Source organism: Hermetia illucens, chromosome 2 (assembly GCF_905115235.1).
Source record: "Hermetia illucens chromosome 2, iHerIll2.2.curated.20191125, whole genome shotgun sequence".
Classification (NCBI taxonomy): domain Eukaryota; kingdom Metazoa; phylum Arthropoda; class Insecta; order Diptera; family Stratiomyidae; genus Hermetia; species Hermetia illucens.
In genome coordinates, this window is record NC_051850.1 from 191,079,868 (window position 1) to 191,105,839 (window position 25,972).

A 25,972-nucleotide genomic window follows, 5' to 3' on the forward strand; every position below is an offset into this window, starting at 1 on the left:
GCTCAAGACACCAAAAACTGTATGAAGTTTATGCCGCGGATGAAGAAGCTGTACATTTGGCTTCCACGCAAAAGTGAAGAAGAGTAGACCTCGTCGATCTATTAAATCGAAACGAAAACGATTCGCTTTTAGAATGGACCATAACAGCAAATGAAAAGTCAGGTATCTACAAAACTATTTAGAAAATAAGATTAAGTAAACACGACAAGCCTACAGAATACAATCAAGTCCACCAGATCTTGCGAACAATTTCAAATTTCAAAAATAAAGAAGTTTTATAAACTCGATATCAGTAAGTTCCCTGAAAGATGACAATATGTCATCGAATTAAATAAACAACATATAATTGAATAGTTTTAATTTGTTATAGACAAAGCTATTTTCCATTTCACAAAAAAAAACATGCTGTGATTTTCTGGACAACCTTATAGTAATAATTTAAATATGCCTTCTGTACACTCCTTCCTAGATCGTTGGGTGTCAGTCTTTTTCCCTTTTATATAATGAACCTATACTTAAGTTTTATTTTCATCACACTTAATACTGTGCAAGTGATAAGCCTACAACAGTGGGACAAGCACGAGACACAACATAACTAATATTCGAAGCCAGGGCTGGAGTTCGAAATACTGACGCTCAACTATCTTGACAACTGCAACGTCAAATCTGTGAGTCTTGCACTCCTCTTAGAACTGTCAATAAACTCTTAGTTAAAAAAAAAAGTTAGCTTTGTAAGGACAATAGTAATACTATATATTAACCAATCGATTGTTTGCTTATTAACTCTGCCATCTAAAAAGAAATGGTCCTTTACACAATAATTATGTGTATGCAAGTCAAATCAAATATTCTCATGAAGTTATTTATTTATAATATACATTTTTATCTAAATCGTTCATTGCTCGTTTGAAAACCAACACTTTTACTATGTATGATAAAGACATCTCCCCATGTGTACGTACTCTGTCTATTCGTTATAGTTCGAAAGAAATATAAATGTAATTTATTGTGTTTAATGCTATTAACTTTCTTGATGAGAATTCTAAACAATTCATAATTGAAATGATATATATAAAATCTATAAGCTTGCGTTTCTACGATTAAAATAATGCATCAGTGAAAGTGATGAATGAGATGGTTTGAATTCAGTTACTGCCGAACTCTGTATTACATATAGGTAGTTTTTGCAATATCATAGAGAACAGCCATAAATGCAACTTATAAATAAACGAACAGCAAAAGATGAACAATTTATAAGTAAACGAACAGCAGAAGATGAACAGTTATAAGTACAGTCGAACTTGGATAATTCGAATTTGCGTAATTCAAAATCGTGGATAATTGGAATTTCCGTAATTTGAATTTTGTACGATTCATAATTTTTCGTTAGTCCCTTCGATTTCGAATTATCAGGTCCGACTCTACTTTGAAACATTGCAAAATATAATTGAATATCAATTATTCACTTATAGGGGTACCGCGGTATCGTTAAAAAGAAAATACTTGCACAGAGTTGTTCTTGGCCATGTTCAATTTTATAGAGGCCTTGGTCCGGGATTCAATTCAAAACTAACCGAAACCGAAGTAGTGAAGTCCGAATTTAGAAGTTGTTCATAGCCATATCATATCATTCTTAGAAAAATTTTTCATCAAACAGAATCCGAATGTAGGTAATCCAATTCAAACCTCTCCCCTAAAGACCACTGAGAATTCTCAAAAGTATTTTCATACTTGAGCATAATCTTTAAAAGTTCATTTATTTTGTATATATAATTTGCATATGGACTTAAGGCAATATTATCAATAACAACATACTTAAATTTCGCAAACTCGCATCTTTATGTTTCTTCATAAGCAAACCCAGAGAGAGCATCAAACCTAAGATATTTAATAAGTAGTCGAAAACGAGGATACTCCCTAATAATTATATGTATTTACATTAAACATTTCTAAAAGCTCAAGCTTATAATCGAGGGTATGAGAAGAATGGTTTGTGTTCATTCAATCTAGGGATAAGGAATTAAGTCATACATTTAGATATAAGAAAATTAAACAACATAACATAAAAACATAGCACACAATAAAAATTCAGGAAAAAACAGAAAATGGTAGAATTTTCAAATTTTCTTCAAATCTGAATATTAGATACATCCATTTGATGAAAGGATTTCGCAATGTAGTAAGTACATACGGGGATTTAGTTTATGTCTGTTTTAGCGTTTAAATTAGCTTTCGTAAAAAGAAGCATACTTTGTTACATATAAAAGTGAAATAAAAAAGAGCAATTTCAGCTTCATTCAAAAGTCAGCGAGAATCGAGCTCAATTACGATTTCAGTAAAGAAAATACCATATTTTCAAACTTTTAAGCAAATAATTTATAGCGGTAAAATATGTAGTGTAGTGGTTCTATGGAACAAATTTCAACGAAAAGAGTGGTCAATTGTGACAAGAAACTAATATATTCTTTATAGTTCAAATGGCAAATTTACGAGCGTTTATTTACTTTTTGCTGAGAAATGACGAGAAAAACAGCTATTTCATTTTAGAAGAAATTTCAAGAAGATATCCCAATACTGCATTATGCAATTGAATAAATTAGATCCTTTTATTATTCTATTGACAGTTCTTTCCTTTGTTACTGTCTAAATGATTATGTTTTTCATTCTCCACTTGGAAGTAACAAAAGAAAAACCAATTTGAAAATAAATATGATTGTTTATACGTTTTATGCCCTAAACAAGGAATGCAGAATCTTAATATGATTTTTATTCTATTGAAAATTTATTGTAATATTAACGTACAGGAGAACATTATTGGATTAGATTTTCAAAATACCTTCCTACACCTGAAACTCTAAAAAATGCTTAAAATATATACCATATTTTATATTGCAAATTGTTTTTAAGCGAATCTTCTATTTTGTATTGTAAAAATCTTTTGTTTTATTTTCCTTCAATTTTAAAATGAACTGCAAACATTAGAAAAATGCTGTACGTAGTGAAATTAAAATAATAAAATCAACACTGATCAATGCTATCAACATTGAGCATTTGGCATTTCATTCAATATTGATAACGGTTTTATTAAAAATTTTAATATTGTTATCTCTGACTAAAAATTGTCCGTAATGTAGGTTCATGAAACCATATTATTGCAATTTTCAAGGATATTTTTCCACTGACATTCAGTAATTATGTGGTAAGTGAAAGGCAGCATCCTATATATTGTTTTATAACATCCTATGGAAATGAAAATATTTCTTTTGCTAAAAAATAAGATGCAGGCCAGCCCATTAGAAATTCGATTCAGGCAACGCGAAGAATTTTTTACTGTCAAAAAATATAAACTTTGCAAATTTGCTACTTCATGAAAGTGATTTTAATACCCATTTTTGAAAATTTTATCATGCAATCGTGTCTATTTGCCAGTGGTCTACTTTATGTTTGCAAAAATACGACAAACTGTAATATAAGATAGATACAAATAATAATTTAATGTGATGGATCACGGTTTACCACTGACGATCACTAAGCTATAAAGAAAATCATCGAAGTGATTTGATCGAATTTCTCATTCACTACATATTTACTCATGAACATTAAATTTATTAGTAGAATAGAGTGTTTTTCGACAGACGTAGCTTTTAGCTACGAGATCAAATTTCTTGTCAATTAATTCTTTCGTTCATTATTGTTTCACAGGAGGGGAATGTAGAAGCGGTATCTCGTCATTCCATTTAAAGTAGAAATATGAAAGCTCATCATTCATACCAGATTCCCAGATCTTCACTTTAATTTGGAGAATCCCATGCAGCATTAAACATACATGTTTATGCTACCTTTCACTTTTATAGATCTATTTCCGCTAGATGATTCAATTATAACATTCGATGCAAAATATGATTCCATAGGTGTTTCTACTTTCAATTTAAGCAGGAAAAGGTAACATTAGGAACAAATTTACTTTAAAAAGTTATTATTATTTTTCTTTTAATTGATCAATCTAATTTCGATACATAAAATAAAAAGAATATTATGTTTTTAATCTGAATGATTAACAGACGGATGGAACGGACTATAAAATTGGAATTTAGCGTACTTTTATCGTAAGTACAAATTAAAATTCCCATTAAAATTTCAAAATATACATACCTTACTGCCCCTTTCATTGAAAATTATTTCTACGTCCAAAATAGTTCCGAATTGCTGTAATAACATGGTCAAATTAGAAGCATGTATTTTTCTGTTTATGTATGTGTATTTTAAAAGGAAGGTGGACCATTGTGCAATTATATATAATCTTAATTCGAAAATTATTTGTGTATGACTGGATTAGCTTCCTAAACAGTTATAGTAAGATATAGGCATACTAACCCCGAACATTGCTCTCAAATCTGGGTCACGAAATCTAAATGGAATATTGGATACATGGAGTCGCTTTGGTTGACTCTTTTGATCTGCAGAGGCTAGTGCTGCAGCCGATACAAGTGCAAGTGAAGTTGCAGCAGCTGCGGCCGGTGTAGTTACAGCAGTTGTCACAATCCCACCACCAGCTGCTGACGCCGCTCCCCCAATTCCTGTTACTATCGCTGTAGGGACTGTTGTTTGTGACGCTACTGTGCTTGAGGACGCCATTGATGGGAGACCCAAAACTGGCAAACCTGCAGAGTTTGATGAGGGTCCACAAGTCGCGACTGTTCCAGTTGCTACTCCGGGACTGGCGACGATTTCACTGCTCGCGGATAAAGTTGTATTTATTGTATCTGTTGTTGTTACGGTGTTGGTGCTGCTATTGCTCAATCCACTGCTGCTCATGGACAAAGCGCATCCAACTGAACTCGCTATCGAGGAATTTGGCGGCATTCCGTTGAGGGCTGTATTTGTGTTCACAATTCCACTACTGCCTCCACCTCCTCCAGCACTGGAAAGTGTCTGCTGCTGTTGTTGAGCCACCGTTGTTTCCGATTCCGTTTGCTGTAATAAATCAGGCTGGAAAAATCGTGAAAAAGGTTGTAGCAACTTACAGTTAAAAGGTATTTTATATAAATATTCAACTTTATTATTTATTCAATATATATATGTGTATAAAATGTAAATTTCGCAAATCGTAGAAAAACTCTTTTTATAAGTGTTATGAAATTAACAAGTACTTTTTCGCACAGCAACGATTAGGACTTGAAATACATTTTCCAGATATTTACTTGCAATTGTATGCAAGTAAATATCTGTGATATTTTATTTCTGCGATCAGTAAGTCTCGCCAACCGATGTATTATATTAGTAATGTAATAGTTTGTAACTCGTCGGACGAATTATTTCCGAAACATTTCCTGCTACTGTTGTCAATGTTTTCGCCGTTGTAATCATTAGGGGTTAGAAGATAAGATGACCAAATGGATGTAGAGTTAAGTTTTTAATCCAAATAAACCGCGTTCATTGCATTTTCTTACTCCTGCAGTCTCACTATCTCCTCTCAAGATATAAGAAAATTAGGTGTTTTCTTTGCTTTGAAAATTTTCACGTCACTTCTGTCCTTAAATGATTAGTGATTTCAATTTAAAATGATTTTCTCTGCGACAGACGAAATAATAACGAAAATACAGAGCACTTTGGCACGAATATTTCTATGAAGAAATTCGAGACATTATAAATATCATTTTCTGTTGCAAACTTTATGGTCTCGAAGAATATGTTATTTTGAGAAGCTAGAGAAATCCAATATTCTTGTGAAAAGTGAGACTACATGGTATGATCGTAGCAAGAAAATCTAGCCCAAAAGTGAAAATTTTGTGCCCTATCTTCGAAATTGTGCTACGTATTTCACTCCGAGGAACCGTCAGACTTAAGAAAATCGTCCGCCCCTTCCCTTTTCTCCACGAGCCTATATATACTACCATCAGAGGAAATGAAAAGTGGGTGAAAGAGAATATGCATTATTTTTCTAAAATTATGGCCAGTGCTTGCTAACTTCATGAAATTTCGAGATTTTATTCATTTTAATCTAAAATTATCAAGAGGATACTTCATTCTAATGTAATCTTAGTCATTTTTTTCATTTAGGAGTAAATGAAAAAAAAACGTATTTATAGTGCTTGGAAGTGAGCACACAAGAACGATGCGATTGTACATTCTGTCAAATATAACCGGGATTGAGTAATTGAAACGGCCCGTCTTTAAAAAAATGTACTCCTATGTTGATATGAATCATCTATTTTCAAATTGAATTTGAGCGCCATATGTTTGTTTTGTTACTAGCAACCAAAAACCTTACTTCAAATGTTATCGAGAATTTTTACTATTGAAAATATAGCAAGCAGTATCTTTTCACGAATGGTATTTCTTGGTTGGATGCACTGCAGATGTTTGAGGGTGTACGGAGATTGTAATATCGAGAACAAGAACATTTGAGTAGTATAAAGTGTTCAAAGGGTGCCATGAAATAGTTGAACACTTGCCTCATCTGAAAAGATCTGCAACGTTATTGATGAAAATATAGACTTAATGAAAAAATGATGCTCGGAAATCATTTCAATTAACGGTTTATGCATAAGACGCATCGTGGCAAGACTGTTCCAAAGGAGATAAATTATATGCAACTGGGTCATCACAAGAGTTGCTGGAAACATGTTAAAACAAGTCAATTGGGGGTCGCGTTTGCAGAACACATTACCCCAAGTGACAAAATTTGGGTTCGTGAGTATGGCATGCAAGCAAGCCGACAGGTACCGAAATGGCGCCACTGAAATTAGCCAAAATCGAAAAAAAAAACATTTAGTTACTCAAAGTGAAGTTTTCTCTCAGAATTTCCTCCGGTAGACAAACAATTAATAAACAACATTTGTTAAAGACCGGAAATCTAGTATAGAAACTCTTGAATTTTTCACCACCACAATACAATCTCACAAATTTGTCCTTACCAGCGGCATTTCGACGAAAAACATTATCAATAGGATCTAGTGAGGACCTTACTCTCCAGATATAGCAATTGCGACCGAGGGACTGTTTTAAGTCGATTGAATACATAAATGAAAATTCGCTGATACAACTGGAGATGATCCCGGAACTTCCTTACAAAAATATGTATGGATGACTAGTTTGTTCGATGGAAAAAATGTATCACTTCAAATGGAGCCTATTTCGAAATAATGGTTGATAATTAACTGATTTGTATGGCTTTTATTGGCTCAGTCCCTGTTATATATGGACAGAATGTATTACATATATTCTAAGCAGTCAAATTGGCATATCAATTAACTATACTAACTGTTTGTTGTTCAATTCCATTTGTAATGGTTGCACTATTACTTGCAACTGGTAAACTTAAAGGAAGTGCTGTTGAGCCCGATGTCGGTATAATACCAGCATTTTGTGTTGTTCCGATTATCGGTGAATGACTAAATTGTGGTTGAACTGTTTGTGGCGTTGTTTGCTTGAAGTTGAGAGAAGAAAAAATACAAGAAACGTTCAAGTTGAAAAGTAATTTACCAGTATTTTATGTAAAATAAGTAATACAAAGATTATCTATATTATGTGCATTGCACTCATATTTGTTATATAACTAATCTATCACTTAAACTAAAATACAAAAAAAATGCAGAAATTAGTCCAATCAATATCAATTTAATCAAATGTTGCTTAAAGCAAATCAAATGTTTCCTATGTCTTAAGGAGCTTAGTAGTTCAGTAATCATGGTAGCAAGGTGAAAACGGTAACTATTTTGTAGTATAGTAATCATGATAGTTGAATGCACAAATGAATTGCTGCAAGTCCAATTAAGTTCAAACTAGGACCACAAAATTCAGAATCACGAACCATAATATGGGCCATGACACCGCAAAATTCTTCAACAACACTTCAATTAACAAAGTTTTATTAGATCATGGTCGAGTTTTTCATGTGAATTTACTACACCCTAACGCTTCCCCATTACTAGAGGGGAACAGTGGTGGATTAACAGTTCATATAAGAAAAACACAAACGTTTCATACCGGATGCGACGAGCTTCCGGTCTTTGATTTAATGAAACTTTATACCGAGTTGGAAGATTAAGGAAATCGCAATTGTAAACACTGAGATCACAATATTCAGACAGTTTGGGATGTCTCGACTTTGCAGAGAATGGCACATTCTTATCTGCTGAACACCCAGATGCCAAGGTATCCCCGCCGGATATAAAACGCACAACCGTTCCCTCTTCTTCCTCACATTTGTTCTGGATAACCAAGTCTACCATTCGGCTTTTTACAAGGTTTTTATTAAGAAGCAATGCCCTTTTAAAAGACTATTTAATGTCTTCACAATATTTCTTTTGAGGAACAGTACAAATAGCGCTTTAGTTCTACGATTTAAAATCTTCATCTTGTACTAACATTGTGATACCAAAACTTGAAAATCCATCCTATCAACATCTGAAAAAATAAATCTCATCCAGGCAGGTATCAGATAAGATCAGTAATAGTTGTTTATCACATTTTACAAATTTATGTAGAAACCCCTTTAAGTTCATTCTCACAGCACGAAACTGCTAATACAATGGCAATGTCAATTATAATATAGGCTACGCCACTAAGACCCGTGCTGAAAATCAATCCTTATCCGTTTCAAGTAAAACCTTTAGTTTTTCATTTTTTATCTTTAATTGGATTGTAAAGTATGTTGAAAACCCCCATTAAAGAAGTTTGCTAGTTTAATATAGACTTTCATCTTGAAGGTTCTATTTCTTTCTCGGAACGGGAGATAAATACCGGCTTATTTTACTATCCTTCGATACTGAATACCACTTATTTATGTTATTTACTTCAATTTAAAAAAGTATAATAGTCCACGAAACCGTTGGTAGCACTGACTATTCTCCGCTGTTATTGTGTATGAACGTCACAAATCAGAGTCACGAATGAAGGAAAATAAGACATTTAGTGAACGTAATTTTAGTGCATCTAAAGTAATTCGGAGACCTTCGCATTATTAAACTAAATATTTATTAATTTGCTTTTCACAAACATCCATTTTCCTCAAAAATATCGTTAAACAAAGGCACAAAACCTTCTCATCAACCTTATTTTAACTCACTGATAATTCTGAATTCCATGCATTATAATGATAATCTTTGACCATACAATTTGAGTTCGGCTTATCAAAAAATTTTATAGAGCGGTACCGAGAACTTCAATTTTAATGCTGGAACAAGCAAATTAACTTATGAAAATAAAAAGTACGTATCGTATGCCCAGATAGATAGCGTTAGGAATATTGTCGCGTTATTTCAATCTACCGAGATGCACCTACCGTTAGAAATAACATGTAGTAGGAAATCTAACAATAAATTTAGTTTTGAGTTTCCCAATAAAAGAATTTGATATAGTAATAAACGAATTCTTAGAAAAATTGCATTATGTTTATAGAAAAGAGACAGAGTAACAGAATAACAAAGCATATCAAAAATTAACTTTAAATACATAATCTTACCTTTTTGTGCATATAAACTTGTGCTACTGATGTTGGAGGAGGCGGTGCACCATCGGGTTTAAGTTGGGAGACTTGATCGGCCTTAACCGCTACTGCAACTGACAGTGCGTCTGGATTCACTGCGGAGGGGGCCGGTGGAAATCCTGCAGCACCAGGATATGGCCCAACTCCCGCCTGAACCATGTGCTGTAAGTAAGAAAAAAATCATATTTATAACAAACGTCGTAAAAATTTGAACCTGGTGAATGTAAAAGAACATACGTTAATAAATAATAATAAAACTTTAAGGTAATTCACCTATCGACATATATTCGGACATCGAGTAAGAAGTTTTAATTGTTATTGGACGCAGCCTTTTTTAAAAGAAGCAAAAAGTCATGTCAGTGGTTTGCCAGATCGTTTAGCACCTCGAAATACGATTTTTTATTGTCGGGCGAAGTGATTGCAAAGTAGAAAATCATATCGCTTTCTATGGCTTAGTAATATTACCACTACAAACTCTTTCTCTGATACTGACCAACAAATGCAGGCTTTCGAAACCAAGGTGCGGCCTTCAGCAATAGAATTGCAACAAAGGTATGTTCTTAAATCATTTATGGATTAGACCAGCACTTTTAAAGTGAGGCACTGTCGTTCATACAACCACATGGTCTCTGCGCTCTCAATCACGCTGTTTGCGTTTGCCTCACTACTGTAGGGTTATCACTTATGCAGCATTAATTATGATTGTAGTGAAATACACTTTCATGGAAAATGAAACAGGGGAAAAAAATAACAAGAAAGAAAAAGAGAGCGTCGGTGTCCTTTTCAGCATAAATAATGCATCTGTGTATAGGCATGTAGAAAATTCACTGAGCTTATCGAGCTACCAACTCAATAACATGTTGAACTATAATTTTTTTCATTCACGTTGAGTATGCTTTTGTTTGATTCTTTCTCCGGTCAAAGAAGTGATTATCACTCAAATGAGGGATATTGTTTTGCTAATCGCCATAAACTACTTGAGGCATGATGAAATCACACGTTTTGTTCCCCGATTTCTAATAGTTTTAGTATTAACCAGCAAAAATTGTAACTCTCCTACCTCTACTGAGGTAGCAGTTGTACTGAGATAATATTGATTGTTAATTGCTAAATGGCGAACGTTTGAACATCGGTTGCAGTTTTCCTTGAATTTTTTCAAACCTTATGAGCAGGTATCCTTCTTACGAATTTAAAATTTTTCTATTTCTCTAAATTGGTTAGCTCAATTCGTTGTTGAGGAACTGTATAATTGATTGTTTGAGGTTCTTCAATAATTGTATTTGATTGTTTGAATTCCGGTTTGTACTATACTCATTAAACCAAAAGTAAAATCCTGAGATCAGGGAAATAGATAAAGCATATTTGGAGTTACTCCTATTCTCTCTTGGTGAGAGGTCTCGCGACAGGCTGACCAAGAAAATGTATTCAATATCGTTAGAAATAGAAATGATCGTGCTGAATTCAAAGCTTCGGAGAAATACTGCAGCGTTTATTTCAGTCGACGCGGTAGGACAGGCCTGGGTCCTGTCGACTAATGAGTAAAGATTTTCGATTCAAGCACCGCCTCAGGACGTAAGTAAATTAGTCCGAACAAATACGTGTCTGCACTCTCAACATTGGTACCCAAATTGCAAAGACGCAGGAACTCGCAAGAGCCCTTCGGAAGAGCGCATTGATTTTTGCATAAACGGCAACAGATGCTATGTGGGAAAAAAATTTGAAGCACGCAATGAAAGTGGCAAGCGTATTGTCGATTTGGCGAACACTCACGATTTTGTACTTGTTAATACATGGTTTATAAAATGATTGTTTCATGTTACATTTTATATTGGGAATGAGACGTAAGCATTTTCTCATCGTCACTGAGTGAAGTCATGCGCTCAATATAGGGTTGGGCTGATCGAAAAAATACGAGGGAGACATCTTCGGTGATATGATCAAGTAATCTGTGCTAACGGGAATTCACGATGCTTGATCTGAATGTCGAAGTCGATGGGAAACGACCAAAAGGACGGACGAAACAACGATGGCTTGATGCGCTAGACGGTGATTTGAAGCCTCGCGACTCAATCTTAATCAGGTCTTTGTACGAGCGAAATGGTGCAATCGATCAAGACGAGCCAACCCCGCTTCTGAGCGGGAGAAAGGCTGAGGAAGAAAAAGTTAAGATTGCTTGAGGTTTTTTAATAATTGGTTTTTATTTTCATATCTAAGAACAGCATATTCACGCACAAAAAGATTGGAAAACGACGAGTTTACAATCATATCACATTGACAAATGGTTACAAAACTTTGATACATTTCCCACCTTTGGTCGCATGCCACTGAATTGTAACGTGAACGGAAAGCAAAACTGCCACACGAGTTGGAAAACTATATTCCAAGTTTGATGACACCGCTTCACAAATATTTCGAAATTAAGGTTTTTTTTTGAAGCCTAATCAAATCAGCATATTAACGTGAAAATCAACGTCGAATTTCTAGGCGGATACCTGATTCTCATCTTATTGAGTTATGATTAAATTCTTACTAACTACTATGCTATGTACAATCAATAATAAACCCCGTGAACCCCTAAATACCTCCCCGATATATTGCTTATTGTATTAGTCATACGGAATCTAAACATTCCACCCCACCATCTTTAGTGGTAATTTGGCTTTTTGACTACCAATAGTAGACTGAGTACCGATAATACTCCTTTCATAGTTTTCAGAATACTCTCCTTCTGTTTCGAGTGATAGTGGAAAATAGCATTCAAAAAACGATTCTTATGAGTTCGTTTCTGGTATACACCAAAACATAGTGATCACCCATGATGATTTCAAGCTTCTATGTTGTCTCTCTGGGAAAACTTCAAGATATTTGTGCACTATTACTTCTAATTTATGCACTTTTAGTTTGATGACGGGAATCTCTGGGAAATAACAACTAAAGCTTTAACCTGGAATATTCAGTTCAAATCCTTTTCGTAATGTAAACATAAGATTGAATCTCGAGAAAATACATAAAATTCAACAATAGCGTGTATGTATGGAAACAGATGTACAATTTATTTTTCTCGTATTTTCCCCCGTCTTAAACTACACATTTGCTTGACGGTAAAGTAGTACGATAGAATTGCTTCTAAAAATATCTGAATGTGAGGATTAATGAGTAGATATTCAATGAGATATGAACCAGACTCATGCAAACACTGCAGCCTGTCGCTTACATTCTGGATTTCTGAAAATAGGTATATATGAGGGCGTGAACAGTTGAATGAACTCCAATAAAAATATCAAAGATCGAAGGAAGCCCTTATAGTTGCATTTCCAGAAATGCATTTCTTTCTTGTCCAAACAATCAAGGAAATTATAGAACAGTTCGGCTAAAAGAATCACATCCGTTTCAGCAGTTTCTTCGTAGTAACCTTAGATTAAGAAATTTTATTGCATGTAATTATTCACGTTTACGATGAATTCTTCAAAACTTCCCACTTGTAGGTGGGTGGGGAAAGATCTAACATTCGAAGAGAATGCAGTTTATTCCGCATGAATTGTAGTCTAAACTAATTAATTCAGTTGGTTCCAGGTAAATCAATTCTCAAAGTGCATCCTAAACACGGAAGAAGACGATTTCATATCTATGTATGATCTCGCATCAATTTCAAAACACAACCGGTTGAGATGCAAACAGTGGAATTTCAGATGTTTTAACTAGCTTTCCTGCCAGTCAACTTTTCATTTTGGTAACTCTAACCTAAAATAGTACTAATAAATTTGAGTCAAAAGGACGCAAATGTATTCAATGACTGTACGAATTCGTTTTTGTACATGTGTAACAAGACCTACAAAAAGCCATTTACCAAAATTAAATCAACCGGGTTTTGAAGGGCAGCCTTGGCAGTAGAATAAAAACCATTACCTATTTTTCCAATGGAATGTAATGGAACGGGGCAATGGATATTTCATATTGAACGCTAGTAAATAAGTATATAATTCCTTATGGACGATGAATATCTTCAGAACGAAGTCTGTAAATGACAATGATCATGAGAATATATACTATGGGATTATTTTTCAATATGATCGTAGTCAGATACAAGATATAAATACTTCTCTCATACATATGCGCATCAAGCACTGCATCCCTACTCACATCATTGCGAGAATTTAAATACAAGTGCACACCAAATAAATCCTCATACATCACTTTGAAATACAAATGATCTGTTCTTTCACAATTTCTTCTTACTTTATATTCAAACGTATACAACCATACATGTCTACGTTTCTCAAATTTTCCACACTTGAAGACCTGTAGGAAATAGGTTTTGGAAGCATTCCAAGTCGAATATTGACGTATATTATAGTATAGGATTTTCAATTTACATTCTCAATTTCCGCATCAATTCTTTGCGATTTGCGACAATTTTAAAGTGGCAGATTATATTTTGCATAGTTAACCTCGCTCTCAATTGATTGCTTATCAACATTAATGATACAAGCAAGACAAGACGAGGTAAACGACCTTATATAGCTTTTTGATAACTGAACAACATATTCCTGAACCTACTTCATCCAACATTTTCCGGGTTAATTCCAATTTATGAACAACGTTCATACAATTTGACATTGTAGATCATAGGAATTTTTGTAGCTGACAAAAATTATATAAATTAACTTTGAAGAATGACTCATAAAATTTCATACTCTATTTTAAAAAAGCAACCATCAACAAAACGCAAGACCAATAAATGAAATCACATGTATGTATCTTCTGTAATTAAAATGAATAATTCCACCACATGGATGTTCTACTTAGTGATAAAATGACCATTTGATGTTCAGTCTGAAGAAACGTGAAATTAAATTAATGCGTTTCCGGCTATTGACTTTCTAGTAGCATTAGCATAACTGGAAAACAACGATGAGTGCTTCCTCTTTACTCTTATGTGAAATATTGCATTGTTCATGTATTTCAGGTCCATTTTAGAACTATTCTGAATTGTGGATAGAGGAGCAAAATGAACGTGAGCGATTCATGACACAACTAGTCAGTGACCGGGAATTACCGAGCAGACACTGTGATGGGTTTCGTAACATTTCTTCCCATATTTTATTCGGTACTTCAAGTTAAAGAAATATACCTAAAATGTTGCTAATGGTGAAAGCATTTTCACAAAACTTTTCTGTTACGGCAACACATGAAGTTTAACGAAGTATATTTTGACGATTTGATTGTCGCTCCGAATAGCAGAACGTAGAAATTTTAAGTACCCAATGGAGTATACCGATGAGCCCAAACTATAGGTATATTTAGGCCTTGTTGGAATTAAGGCGTTTGTTAGATCACGACACGAAAAGGACGTCATGAAACATATCACATATGTTGGAAGTTATTGAAAACTTCAACAGCCGGTGACATCTTTTGAGCCCCACGATTTTGCGTCATCCGTGTAATCGTTGTGCTCGAAAATGGATGCATGGATTTGATTTTTTTGTAATTGTATTAAAAAAAATCATATTTGATTAAAAGTGAATGAAATGTGAAAATATGTTATTTGTAATAAGTATTAAACTTTTCGAACAATTATGTAATAAGTAAATAACTGCTGCTCTACGAAAAATAGAATTTTAAACCCAATTTCAGTTTATGTTCAATATCAAACTGTAATAATTCAAATCGGATGTTTTTATTCGTGTGGCAAACCGAAAAACCTATTGATCTTAAATTTAACAAAAATCCATCAATTAACATAATGACTCCGATCTCAAGTAGGTGTTATACTTTTTGACTATATATACACAATCTAGCCATAAATACTGTCAGTAACGTTGCCTAACAAAATATTATGCGGTATGGAGAGCAGTAACAATGTTGAGAACAGTGTTGGCGCTCCCCATACACATTCCCAACGTTTGCCGACTGCGCACAGTGCAATCCACAGGATCGAGTAATGAGTATCACGTTCACATAACTATTGTTGGTTGGTTGAAGGCGGGACACAGCGTCGCTAAGATACACTCCTTATTATGACCGACTGATTTTTCCTGTTAAGCAACGTTATTAACAAACAAGCGAAGTTTTTGATCCTCCTAGAGGCGGCCGGACGCCCTCTGCTCGTATGAAAAAGGCGAGAAGCGGTGCGGTCGAGAAAATTATCGTGTTTGACATGGAATTAGCGCCAAGAACCTCAGAGTAAAAGTTAAAAATGATATACTGGGCACCTCCTTGCTCCGCGATTGAAGCGCCGCAAAGTCGAAAGATCGGAACAACAAAGGCTTACGGCAAAAGTGTTTAAAAAATGTTGTTCACAGAGGAAACAATTTTTACGATTCAACGAAATTAAAACATATATTTGGTGTACCAGGTTAATTCTGACTTGAGTTGCAAACGCAGAGCTGCATGCGACCAGGTGCGAGACATGTGTTGCGGATAATGACATGACCAATCGAGTCAGCTACGAACATCGCAAGTTAATCTTGTAAACAGCCGCGAATAAGCAGAACGATTCTAATTGTGTTGACCCTTTCCCTTCCCTCCTTGCATAAAAAATTCGTAATCCGGAGTGAAGGAATCCTATCACATCCTATCGGATGAATTGCAGTGACGTTACTCTATATTTCAACGGTTCCCCCCCTCCAGATACTTTCCCTATCTTTGGAGGTAACCATAGGACACTGTAACATTGGTGCTCTATTGCAGGGTTGATTGCTTCCACAATACTTGTTGGAGCTAATATGGGATAATAATAATCGTTGGTGCAATCTATATTGGATCAGGGCCTTGAAGTGTGTTAGAGCACTTCATTCAGGACCGTAACGATATACTACAGGATTACATTACCCTGTAGGAGGCAATGTGATCACCATTGCGCTCGCCCGAGATTATTACCCTGATTTGAATCAGGTGCTCATTGACAGCTGAATCGACTGGTATCCGACGGTCAAATCACGATACAAATCCCACTGCCCCCAATGAGATTTGAACCGCGGCATTCACTACGACAGCCTTGTGCTCTAAACACTCAGCTATTCGGACACTAGATTCTCCCTTCCTTAAATTTCATGCGTCGGAGGTGTTGAGCCAAGATAAAAGTCACCGTGAGTTAGATTTGGTAAATGGGATAGGTGCTTGAGCAGTTCGAATCCAATTTTTTTGTGACCCGGAGCGCCGTCTTGTTGAAATAGCACCAACTTCTCGAGATTCTCCTTCGAAACGTCCAGTCGTTTTTTTCTTTCTCATGTGCAATAGCGGATATAAATTTAAATTATATAAATGGGACTCTAGGAACACGAAAACAGTACCCTAAAAAGTTGGGAATCGCCTAACAGCAGAGCGGCTTTTCGCACTTGGATGTTTTGGTGGTTATGCCGTCAACCACCAAGGATGAAAGACCTAGACGCTATATAGTTTGGGCGAACCACCTCAACGCATTTAACATCCACGCTTATCACCGTGTTGTCGACCCCAAGACGCGTTCATAATTCGATTCCCGGAACTAAGTCATGTTCCGGAATAGAACGTCGTCAACAATATTGGATGTTAGTAAATAATATCCGAGCTGCCCTACCAACTAGGCAACAAATCCTCCAAAAGTTTTCACTTCAGATCGGCGTGTAGTCGTCAATTTACTGGGCTAGTCAAACAAGCAACTCAAATACTCCATCTGTAAGACATTCCATGAGCTCAGTTGTCAGGAGACGATCAATAACTGGGGATGCCAAATTTATGAGGCTTTGTCCGCAGATCGAATTCACAGAATATACTGAGATTCTCCAATACGCTAGGGCCAAGAACCCAAAACTAAAGCTTACGTCGGCAACAACCAACACCATTGCTAGCGTTGACAAAATGACTGATCGTTTGGCTGCGACAGAGGTCCATAGCCTGGTCTACGTTACGGCTGCCACGGTTATTTGTTTTCATAGTTAACATCTTGGAGCGAATAAGAAAGGTATGCGCAGGGGAACTCGTTCTTGGTGTTTCGACTCAACAAAACAGTCGGATAATTGAGAAAAGAGATTGGTCGTGTCACGCTAGCACTTGGAAATCCATCACCAAGGGTGCACATATGCATTGTGAACAATGATTATATAATGATATATCGGTCGAAGAAATCTTCGAGGTGCTGAAGCAGAAACTTGCTGTGCTCCAATCGTATCCTTAGATATCAAAAGAGTTTTCAGTGAAGGGTAGACACACCTTGTTTTTCCAGAACCAAAGAGCACTCTAAAAAAATTTCACTAGCTCAGGTCGGGAAAGTAACCTCGATATAGATCAGGCAATTACTTGTCTTCCTACAATCTACAAGATTTTTAATTCAGTTCTCTGCGCATCTCAAAACATCTTGATGTTCATAAACCGATAGCTGAGGAGTAAAATGGACGTGCAAAAAGGTCCCGAGGCTATAAAGGACAGCTTATAATCAATACGGTAGCTGTAAAGCAGGCTGTCCACCAAAAACCAAATATATAGATAGCCTAGATCGATTATAAATCAGCCTTTGACTCCATATCACATTCGGGGTTAGTACAAGGATTCCGAAGCTATCGGTATTCTCAAAAACATCAGGAGAGATGTGTTATGGGTGCATTTGGATTGGTTGTAACTGTATATTGTTCGAAATTAAGAAAGATAAACGTCTTCATATCCCAAAGGAAATTTTTCAAACATTTTTTTTTTCGAACGCGTTTTTTTTCAAAAAGACTTACATTTTCGGGAATACTAACTCAAAAATTAATAAATCGATCATTACAAAATTTAGAAATTTTGATTCTTTACAAAATTACAAAGAATATGAACCAACATTTGCTTGCTTTTTTGCATAATTTGTGAAAAAAAAGTTGAAAGTGTTGTTCAGCTGCATTGAGGTTCATATCCTTAGAGAATAAATTAGTTATGTAGAATTCAAAGCTTTTTCGTTTCAGATAAAAATTGAAGTCGCTACATGGTTTACAGTTGGAGAACTCTAGTTACGACCTTCAACGGAAGATTTTTGGCTTAAATTCTCAAAATTTGTCCGGAATATGACTAATATAATGTCCCAATTTGTGTTCCCACTGAAAAGAATCTCAAAAAACCCGTCTTCTCAATTAATGAACTGATCAATAACCCAAATATCGCGAGTTCCGCCATCTGAAGACGACGACGATGCTTCAACCACCAAGCATGGAAGAAACAGTCTGTGAAATTCATCAGCTTAAAAAAGCCAGGATACGATGGAATTACTACCGCATTGGTTAAATATGGAAAAGACTAGTCACATAAAGCGGTTTATCAATTTATGTTTAAGGTCTGGGACAGCGAACCAATGCCTGATCACTGGTAAACAGGCATAATCTATCCCAAAAATAAAAGGGGGTTATCATGCAGTGCAGCAACTATAGAGACTTCATGTGGCTGAGTACCATCTGTAAGATATTATCCGCTATATTGCTAGGCCGGGTAGCCCCACACGCCCAGAACATCATCGGCCCATAACAAAGATGCTTCACTCCAGGCGAATCAGAAACAGATCAGATTTTCATTGTGTATTGCGCCGCACTACTAATTGCGTCATGAAAAAATAATGAAAGCTTAAGCTACATACATAGTCAACAGCCAACAATTGGCAATTGTTTAGAACGATCAGGAGAGCAAAGTGAAGATTTCCTATTTCCACGGTCACATATTAGTGACCTTATTCGAAATCTAAGGGAACAATCATTACGGCTAGGCAGTGGGGATTTACTGAATTTCTTTCGTTAAATCCAAATAACAGGCGTAGACTGCCCATTTATGGAGTATTCCTCCTTGCATTCCAAACATATCTTAAAACAATAAATACATTGGAAAATTTTACTAAATGAACATTTCCAATCTTAATCTTCCTTGGGAAGAAGAAAAATATTACTTATATGCGCGCACTCTACGAAACCTTAAAGTTATTACTTATATGCGCGTACACGACGAAACCCTTGCAGTTTGTGTGTATGAGTGAAGCTCTTTTCCAATTTGTCTTTATTATGCATTGCTATATAGAGCGACATCATCAATTGAAGTTAATTTAGTTAATAATGTGCGAGAGTATTAAGTTTTGGCATGCGAATTATAGACCGCTTTGTAAAATGGTGCGATTGTGAAATTATAAACGAAGACGGTTGTCAAAAAAGTTTGCGTCACATTTTCGGATACATGTTTACTGCAATGTCAAATCACACCCCAACTTATAGACTGTGTGAGGTATGAAGTGTGCTATGATTCGAAACCACAGACGCAGGTACCTACAATTTTCCTGTAATTACTATAGAAGACAATGCTGTTCGTTCATTTCATATTCAATGGACAAACGTTATCCAGGCCCATAATGAATACGACCTCGGGTTCAATAGACCGGTCACCATTCAATTCAAACAAGGGGAACAATATACATATGTGCGTATGTATAACCACTTCAAGGCAACTTTTTTCTGCTGAACGCTATCAGGAAAGTATAGCAATAATTTAAGAGAATAGAGAGTAAGTACACTTGTTTCTAGAAGGGTATAAATGAAAAACTGATTTCTTTTCCCCTCTTTTTTATCACCCAAAAGACAATACATTTTCAGCTTTTCAATTAGAGTAATATGAAGAAATAAGTAGCCGCTAGAAATTGACATTTGCTCTTCTTTAGAAGGATTAGATAAATTATGTTCTGTAGATTTTTTCATAAATAAAATCGGTCCTTGATTTTACAATCCAAAATCAAGTCGCGATGGTTGCCCTACTATTCTGGTAACATTCTAGATCAGCTAACAAAGATTTCATTTATCATCATTTTATCGCTTTTCAAATGACTGTTAAAACTAAAACCTTTCAATTGGCAATGGCAGCGTTTGATGAACCTTACGCGATATGTGACCCGAACATTATCGAAAATATATCATTCACAATCTGCAAGAACCAAAGACAGAACACATTAGTGATGAACGAGAAGTGCAGGGGATCTGTTCTTTTGATTTGGCCTATGAATCTGCTAGAAGTAGTTGGGAATGAAAGAAATCGTGAAAAGACCTCGAAAGTGCGCATTGAGGATGTACGTGATCAGAATTTTTATCCAATTCATTTACCTGCCGGATTTTTATTGAATTTCATTGTGTATTTAGCTGTGCTGTATTATGGTGCTTTGCGATGCCTCTTTTTGGAAAAGGCTTCCTGCAATCCATGTATGACTGACTTCTGATTCGGCAGAAAATAAAGTGGGAGTAGGCATATGTTTTATAATATTACTTGCTGTTGGTTTATTAAATGTTAATCACAGTTCCCCTTTTGCCACGGGTTCTGATTACCATTCAGCGCAGAAAAGCATATATGATTCCACGGCACATAATCATATATGCAGTTCGCACGTTGAATATCAAACATGCAAACATGCAAATGATTTAGTTGATTGATTCTTGATGAATGTTTGAAATTATATATTTCAGCTGTGAAGAACTCAAAAAAAAAAAAAAAAAACAAAAAAAGATTAAATTGTTAATACATTTATATTTTACTCGATTTTATTTGAAAAATCAAAAACCATCATGGATTTGCACGTAGTTACGTACAAATCAAGGAGATTATATACAGGGGGAGCAACTTCAGTGGAAAAAAGCACAAAATTTCATTGTGCACCTTTCGGGTAGGCACGACGTAAAGCTAAGGGGTATTGATGTGTTGATATCGCCTGGATGGTTTTCGTGTGTTTCTTCATCTTATCCCAACAGGAAACGGATGCATCTGCTTATCTGCTCCTCACTTCCTAGGAGAGCAAACATGGATCTATTGCCGAAAATGTTGCGCATGTTTGTTTCCACCAAATTTCCTTTCGAAGAATTTTGGAGTATTATTTTCCCACTGATTTCATTAAGATCCAATAATCCGAAATGAATCTTTAAGCAAGCTGTGCAATGTCTGTTGTTATGACAATTGCGGCCACGTGCTTGCAATAACTCACACCCATGGGCTCGTAAATCACACACACGACATTAACACCAGTCCTTATGCGCGGAATTTGGTGTTGTTGTTCGCACAACTCCCGTCGAAATCGAATGTATGTAAGCACTTTCTGTCTCCGTAAAATTTCAAAAAAATATGCTGTGTATAGTGTTCTAGCGTAATACGTTAGCATCTGTTCCTAAATGCAAACCGGAAAAGTATTTTTCTTGAATCAAACTATCACTTTCAATTTTTTTTTTGCGTTTCGACGCGCGGAAATTTCGACACAAGAATTCTTTGTTGCTGTTCTATGTATGTAAGCAATCAATGTTCATTTCGAGGTTTGTGAAAAACTCTTTCGCTATAGCCAAGGCTCCGAGAAAAGAGATTTTCTTCTTTTGATATAAAGAAAACCAATAAAAGTGTAAACTAAGTGAAAATTCTCCCAATTTTTTCAGTAAAATAAAAATGATGCAACTTGGGGATATCATCCTTCATATTATAGTCTATGTTACAGCTTTGCAACTTTTTATGACTCTATGATAAACCAATAGTAATACACTATTATTAACTTAATTTGAGTAGATATTTGTATTGTGTGTATTTTGCCGTCTGGTCATTGTGCACTGTTCACTTTGTTGCCAACAAATGTCAGGTTTGAAAAATACTAATCGAGGCCTTTCATTTGATAACCCATAGGACTGTTTGGTGAAAAAATATGTTATACCTTCCTTTTACATATGTGGGGACGCCTCTTAAACTTAACCTAAAAAATTAACTCACAAGTGTGGACGTTCACAGGCTTCAACTTCCCACTAACTTCCATGTCAATCAGTACAGCTATTTCTGAGCAAAGTGCGTGTGACAGACAAGTAGACATTGAACCGATTTTAATAAGGTTTTGCTTTATAAAAAACTTAAGATATTTTTCATAAGAACGAATCTTGAACATATATCTTTTTATTCTTAATGCAAGCAATGTCCAATTTAATAGTCTTATGACTTTTATGGGTCATCATTTGTGCACATATAAATTGTTTATCAATTTTGCACGAGGTCTAAGTGTCTTCAAAACGGTTTATGCAACAGGTATATTGCCACGCCTCAATAGTCATTCTAACTAGAATATTAAGATGGCAATTTATATGAATGCCTGCAAGTACACTAATATACTCACTACCATCAAAAACCCATATTTGCACTTTCTTCATGTCATTTAAAACGTTTCCATAATTCATGAATATTTCCTCAAACCTAATGAGGTTCCACGTTGTGATTCTTAACACAGAAAATCATGAACCAAACATGGCTTTTTCGAGAGGAACACATTAAAAGTTTTCGTTATCGCGTATCTATGAAAAATAATTAAAAACAGAATAGATCTTGTTCAAATAATTAAAGCAAGATTTCCCTAAAATCTCAATTTACACTTGGATTTATTAAAAGCAAACCTTACCAGAATATGTTTTTGGCTTCACTTGACATCACTTCAGAAAAACGAATTGTAGAATTAATAATAGTATTTCAGGAAACTCGAATGATATGGTATTGTAAAACATATTATAGACAGCACTTTCTAATTAATTATTGGCGCTTGCCCAATCCCTAACAAAGTTTGAGGTTCTACTACTAAGAGTGGACCGGACTAGTAACTTCTTAGCTCCCTACTCCACATATGGAGGATATATTTTTAAATCCCCAGAACCATGCTTATGGGGAAAAATACCGGAAACCGGAAACTTTTTCTTTGGTATAATATAATAACTTTGAAGATAACTTCCAAATCACTTCGAATTTCAATAAGTCTATAAAACCTTCAAAATGTCAGTGTCGCAACTGGAGAGTGTGCCAATTTCTCGTAATCTCTCCTAGTCTTCTTCGTTTTAGACGATTAACTATGTTATATACCGATATATATATACAGCATTTGTTCTATACATATATATATATGTGCTACCCACTTGAAAAATTTACAGAATGTCAACCAGGAAGCAAAGAAAGCGATTGCTGTCACCCGAGCTGCCTATTGTAAAAGTCTTTACGTTAAACTGGACACTAGGGATGGCGAGAGAGATCTGCATCGACTTCTCAGAAGCCGACACCAACGTACACACTATATTAAACACTTCTGTTGCGTTAATGACAAGAACGGTACTTTGTTTAGCGAGCGACGAGCCGCGACGGATAAATGGGGAGAATATTTCGAGCAGATTTCAACGGAAGAATTTGTTCATCCTCCAAACACACAAGCATTGCCGAGAATTGGCATAATTCCACTTGTCAGCGCCACTAAAGTCAAGGAAGCAGTAAAACAAATGGAGTCGGAGAAAGCAACAGGACCTGACGACATCGCATCTGACCTCTTGAAAGCGAAGAGCCGGAACTCAACATTGTAGCTCATCCGGATATTCAGGAAGGTAGGAAACCATCTGACTGACAAGAAAGTACCACAGTTCCAATGTGGAAAAAAAGGTAGTCCAGCAGAATGTTCAAATTACCGTTCAATCCGGTTATTGTCCCATGCCATGAAGATTTTTGAACGCATTCTTGGCAACCATATTCGCGAAATCATCCAAATAACCGTGAGTCAAGCCGAGTTTATCAAAAACTGCGGAACTACCGACGCAAAAACGTTACGCGGTTACCTATTTAGAAGCACCGTGAGAAGTAATGCCTTCTTTGCATTGCATTTGTGGATCTGGAGAAAGCGTTTGACCGTGTGCCACACGAGCTCATCTGATATGCTCTACGACAACACCTAGTGCCAGCAGAACTCGTGCGCTGGGTTCAATTGCTCCACCACGACCCGAAAAGTTAAATTCGAAGAAAACTCTTCGTATTTGTGTCGGTGTTTATCAAGGAAGCGTTTTCTAACCATTCCTCTTTGCTCTTGTTATGGAAACAACGGTGGCTTGAAACGCCGTGTTCGTTGCCATTATGCCTTTTACTAACACGTCCCTAACCGACGGTTGTTTAGAAAAGCGTATCTATCACTGTAAATGAATTGCAAAAACCGCATAGTAATTCCGTGAGATTTGAAACATTTATAATAATAAGAAAATGTAGTTTTAATCATTTGATATATGCTGATTGGACCTTAAGGTTATTAAGATCCATTGGAGGTCGATATCATAAGTAATAACCATTATAACTTCTACGGAAATTAATTACTAATTGAAAGATTACTAAACGATGATATTAAGTGAAACTCGAAGCGAACAGTCTGATACCTTGCCTTTACTTACGCGCAATCCAACAAATCGTGCGCAGCCTCTCATAACTGAAACGCTCAACTTCATTTATTGTTCACTGGGAATTTGTTTAGACTATATAGCAAACATTAGTAGAACAGGTGTTGCGTTTTTTCAGGGCATATTGCTTTGTTAATATCGCATTTATACCCCCCATCCATCAAAATAAAATGTTCAAATTTAATACAAACTGAAATTAACGAAACCGCAAAATAAAATTATTGAAGACCAATATCATCTTTTAGTGCATAAATGCGATAATAATAATAATCGTCTTCGCAACAATCTGTTTGGATCTGGGCCTTGAAGCGTATACACTACAGGACTATGGAACACTATAGGAGGCAATGGGCTCGCTCGAGACTAATACCCTGATTCGAGTGATATACTGATTCACAGCTGAGGCGGCTGACATCCGACAGCCGGTCACGATACAATGCCCCTTGACATAAAGGTGGTACAAGAAGAATATTCCATGAGATGCGTTCTCACTTCTTGTAAATATGCATCTGATAAAAAGTTGTGATCTTTCACATAAATATAAAAAAAATCGAAGGCCCTCTGTATATTAGTTGGGTTCGCATACTTGAAGCTCTGAATTTTATTCTCATTTTCGATGGCATCACGAAACAATTCTCTTTTTTCCACCCAAAAATGCAAGCTTCATCGAGGCCATTTTGGTTATGCATGATTGGTTTTGTCGTAGGTAAGTGCTAACATATCAATATACGATTTAGGTAAATTCGAAAAAGACAGAAAAATTCAACTACGTACGTAGCAAAGTGGTTTTCAGATAAAGTTAATTTTTTCCAATTCTCGAGGGAGTAAAGTTTCCGCCAATTGCCTTGAAGTTCCTCCTCGCTTCCGTAATTTTTCTTCTTCTGTTTTCATCATTCTCAACATACATATTTACATACACTATCAAATATATACTACTAATATAATCAAAATATAAAAATTATCAACAATACGTTCGTGTGCCATGAAGCATTCAATCTAACCATAATTAGTTAACTGGCTGCCTTCAGATCTCAAGATGATCATTACCAAATTGTAGTATCAAAGTGTGAAAATACCTTGAATTTGCGTCAGGGAATCGCATTTTACAGTCAGCAAATTTTTAGACTTCAGTAGAGACCTTCAACTATCAAAATTGTTGTTGAAGTTCACTTAAATAAGTTATGCAGAACCCAGTAATTACTGGTTCAAGAGCCGTATTCGACACTTTGACCTTTGCTCATGGAAATACATCAATAATCAATGCGCTTCTACCACTTTATAATTCGCATCTTAAATAATCAGTTCT

The 25,972-nt window shown here is 35.6% G+C and overlaps 1 protein-coding gene across 35 annotated transcripts in view; it reads right to left on the reverse strand.

The window, feature by feature from the left end:
- LOC119647768 (RNA binding protein fox-1 homolog 2-like) overlaps nt 1-25,972 on the reverse strand; it is a 58,872-nt gene that overhangs the window by 23,723 nt on the left and 9,177 nt on the right. For 33 of the 35 annotated variants that reach the window (XM_038048940.1, XM_038048931.1, XM_038048919.1 and 30 more), the window contains 4 exons: nt 9,467-9,652; nt 7,265-7,429; nt 4,375-4,989; nt 4,153-4,206 (listed from right to left, as the gene is read on the reverse strand). In XM_038048940.1, coding sequence (XP_037904868.1) covers nt 4,153-4,206; nt 4,375-4,989; nt 7,265-7,429; nt 9,467-9,652 — 1,020 coding nt within the window. Of the gene's footprint in view, nt 1-4,152; nt 4,207-4,374; nt 4,990-7,264; nt 7,430-9,466; nt 9,653-9,763; nt 9,913-25,972 lie in introns of those variants that run through there. The other 2 variants (XM_038048915.1, XM_038048939.1) reach the window with 2 other exon arrangements.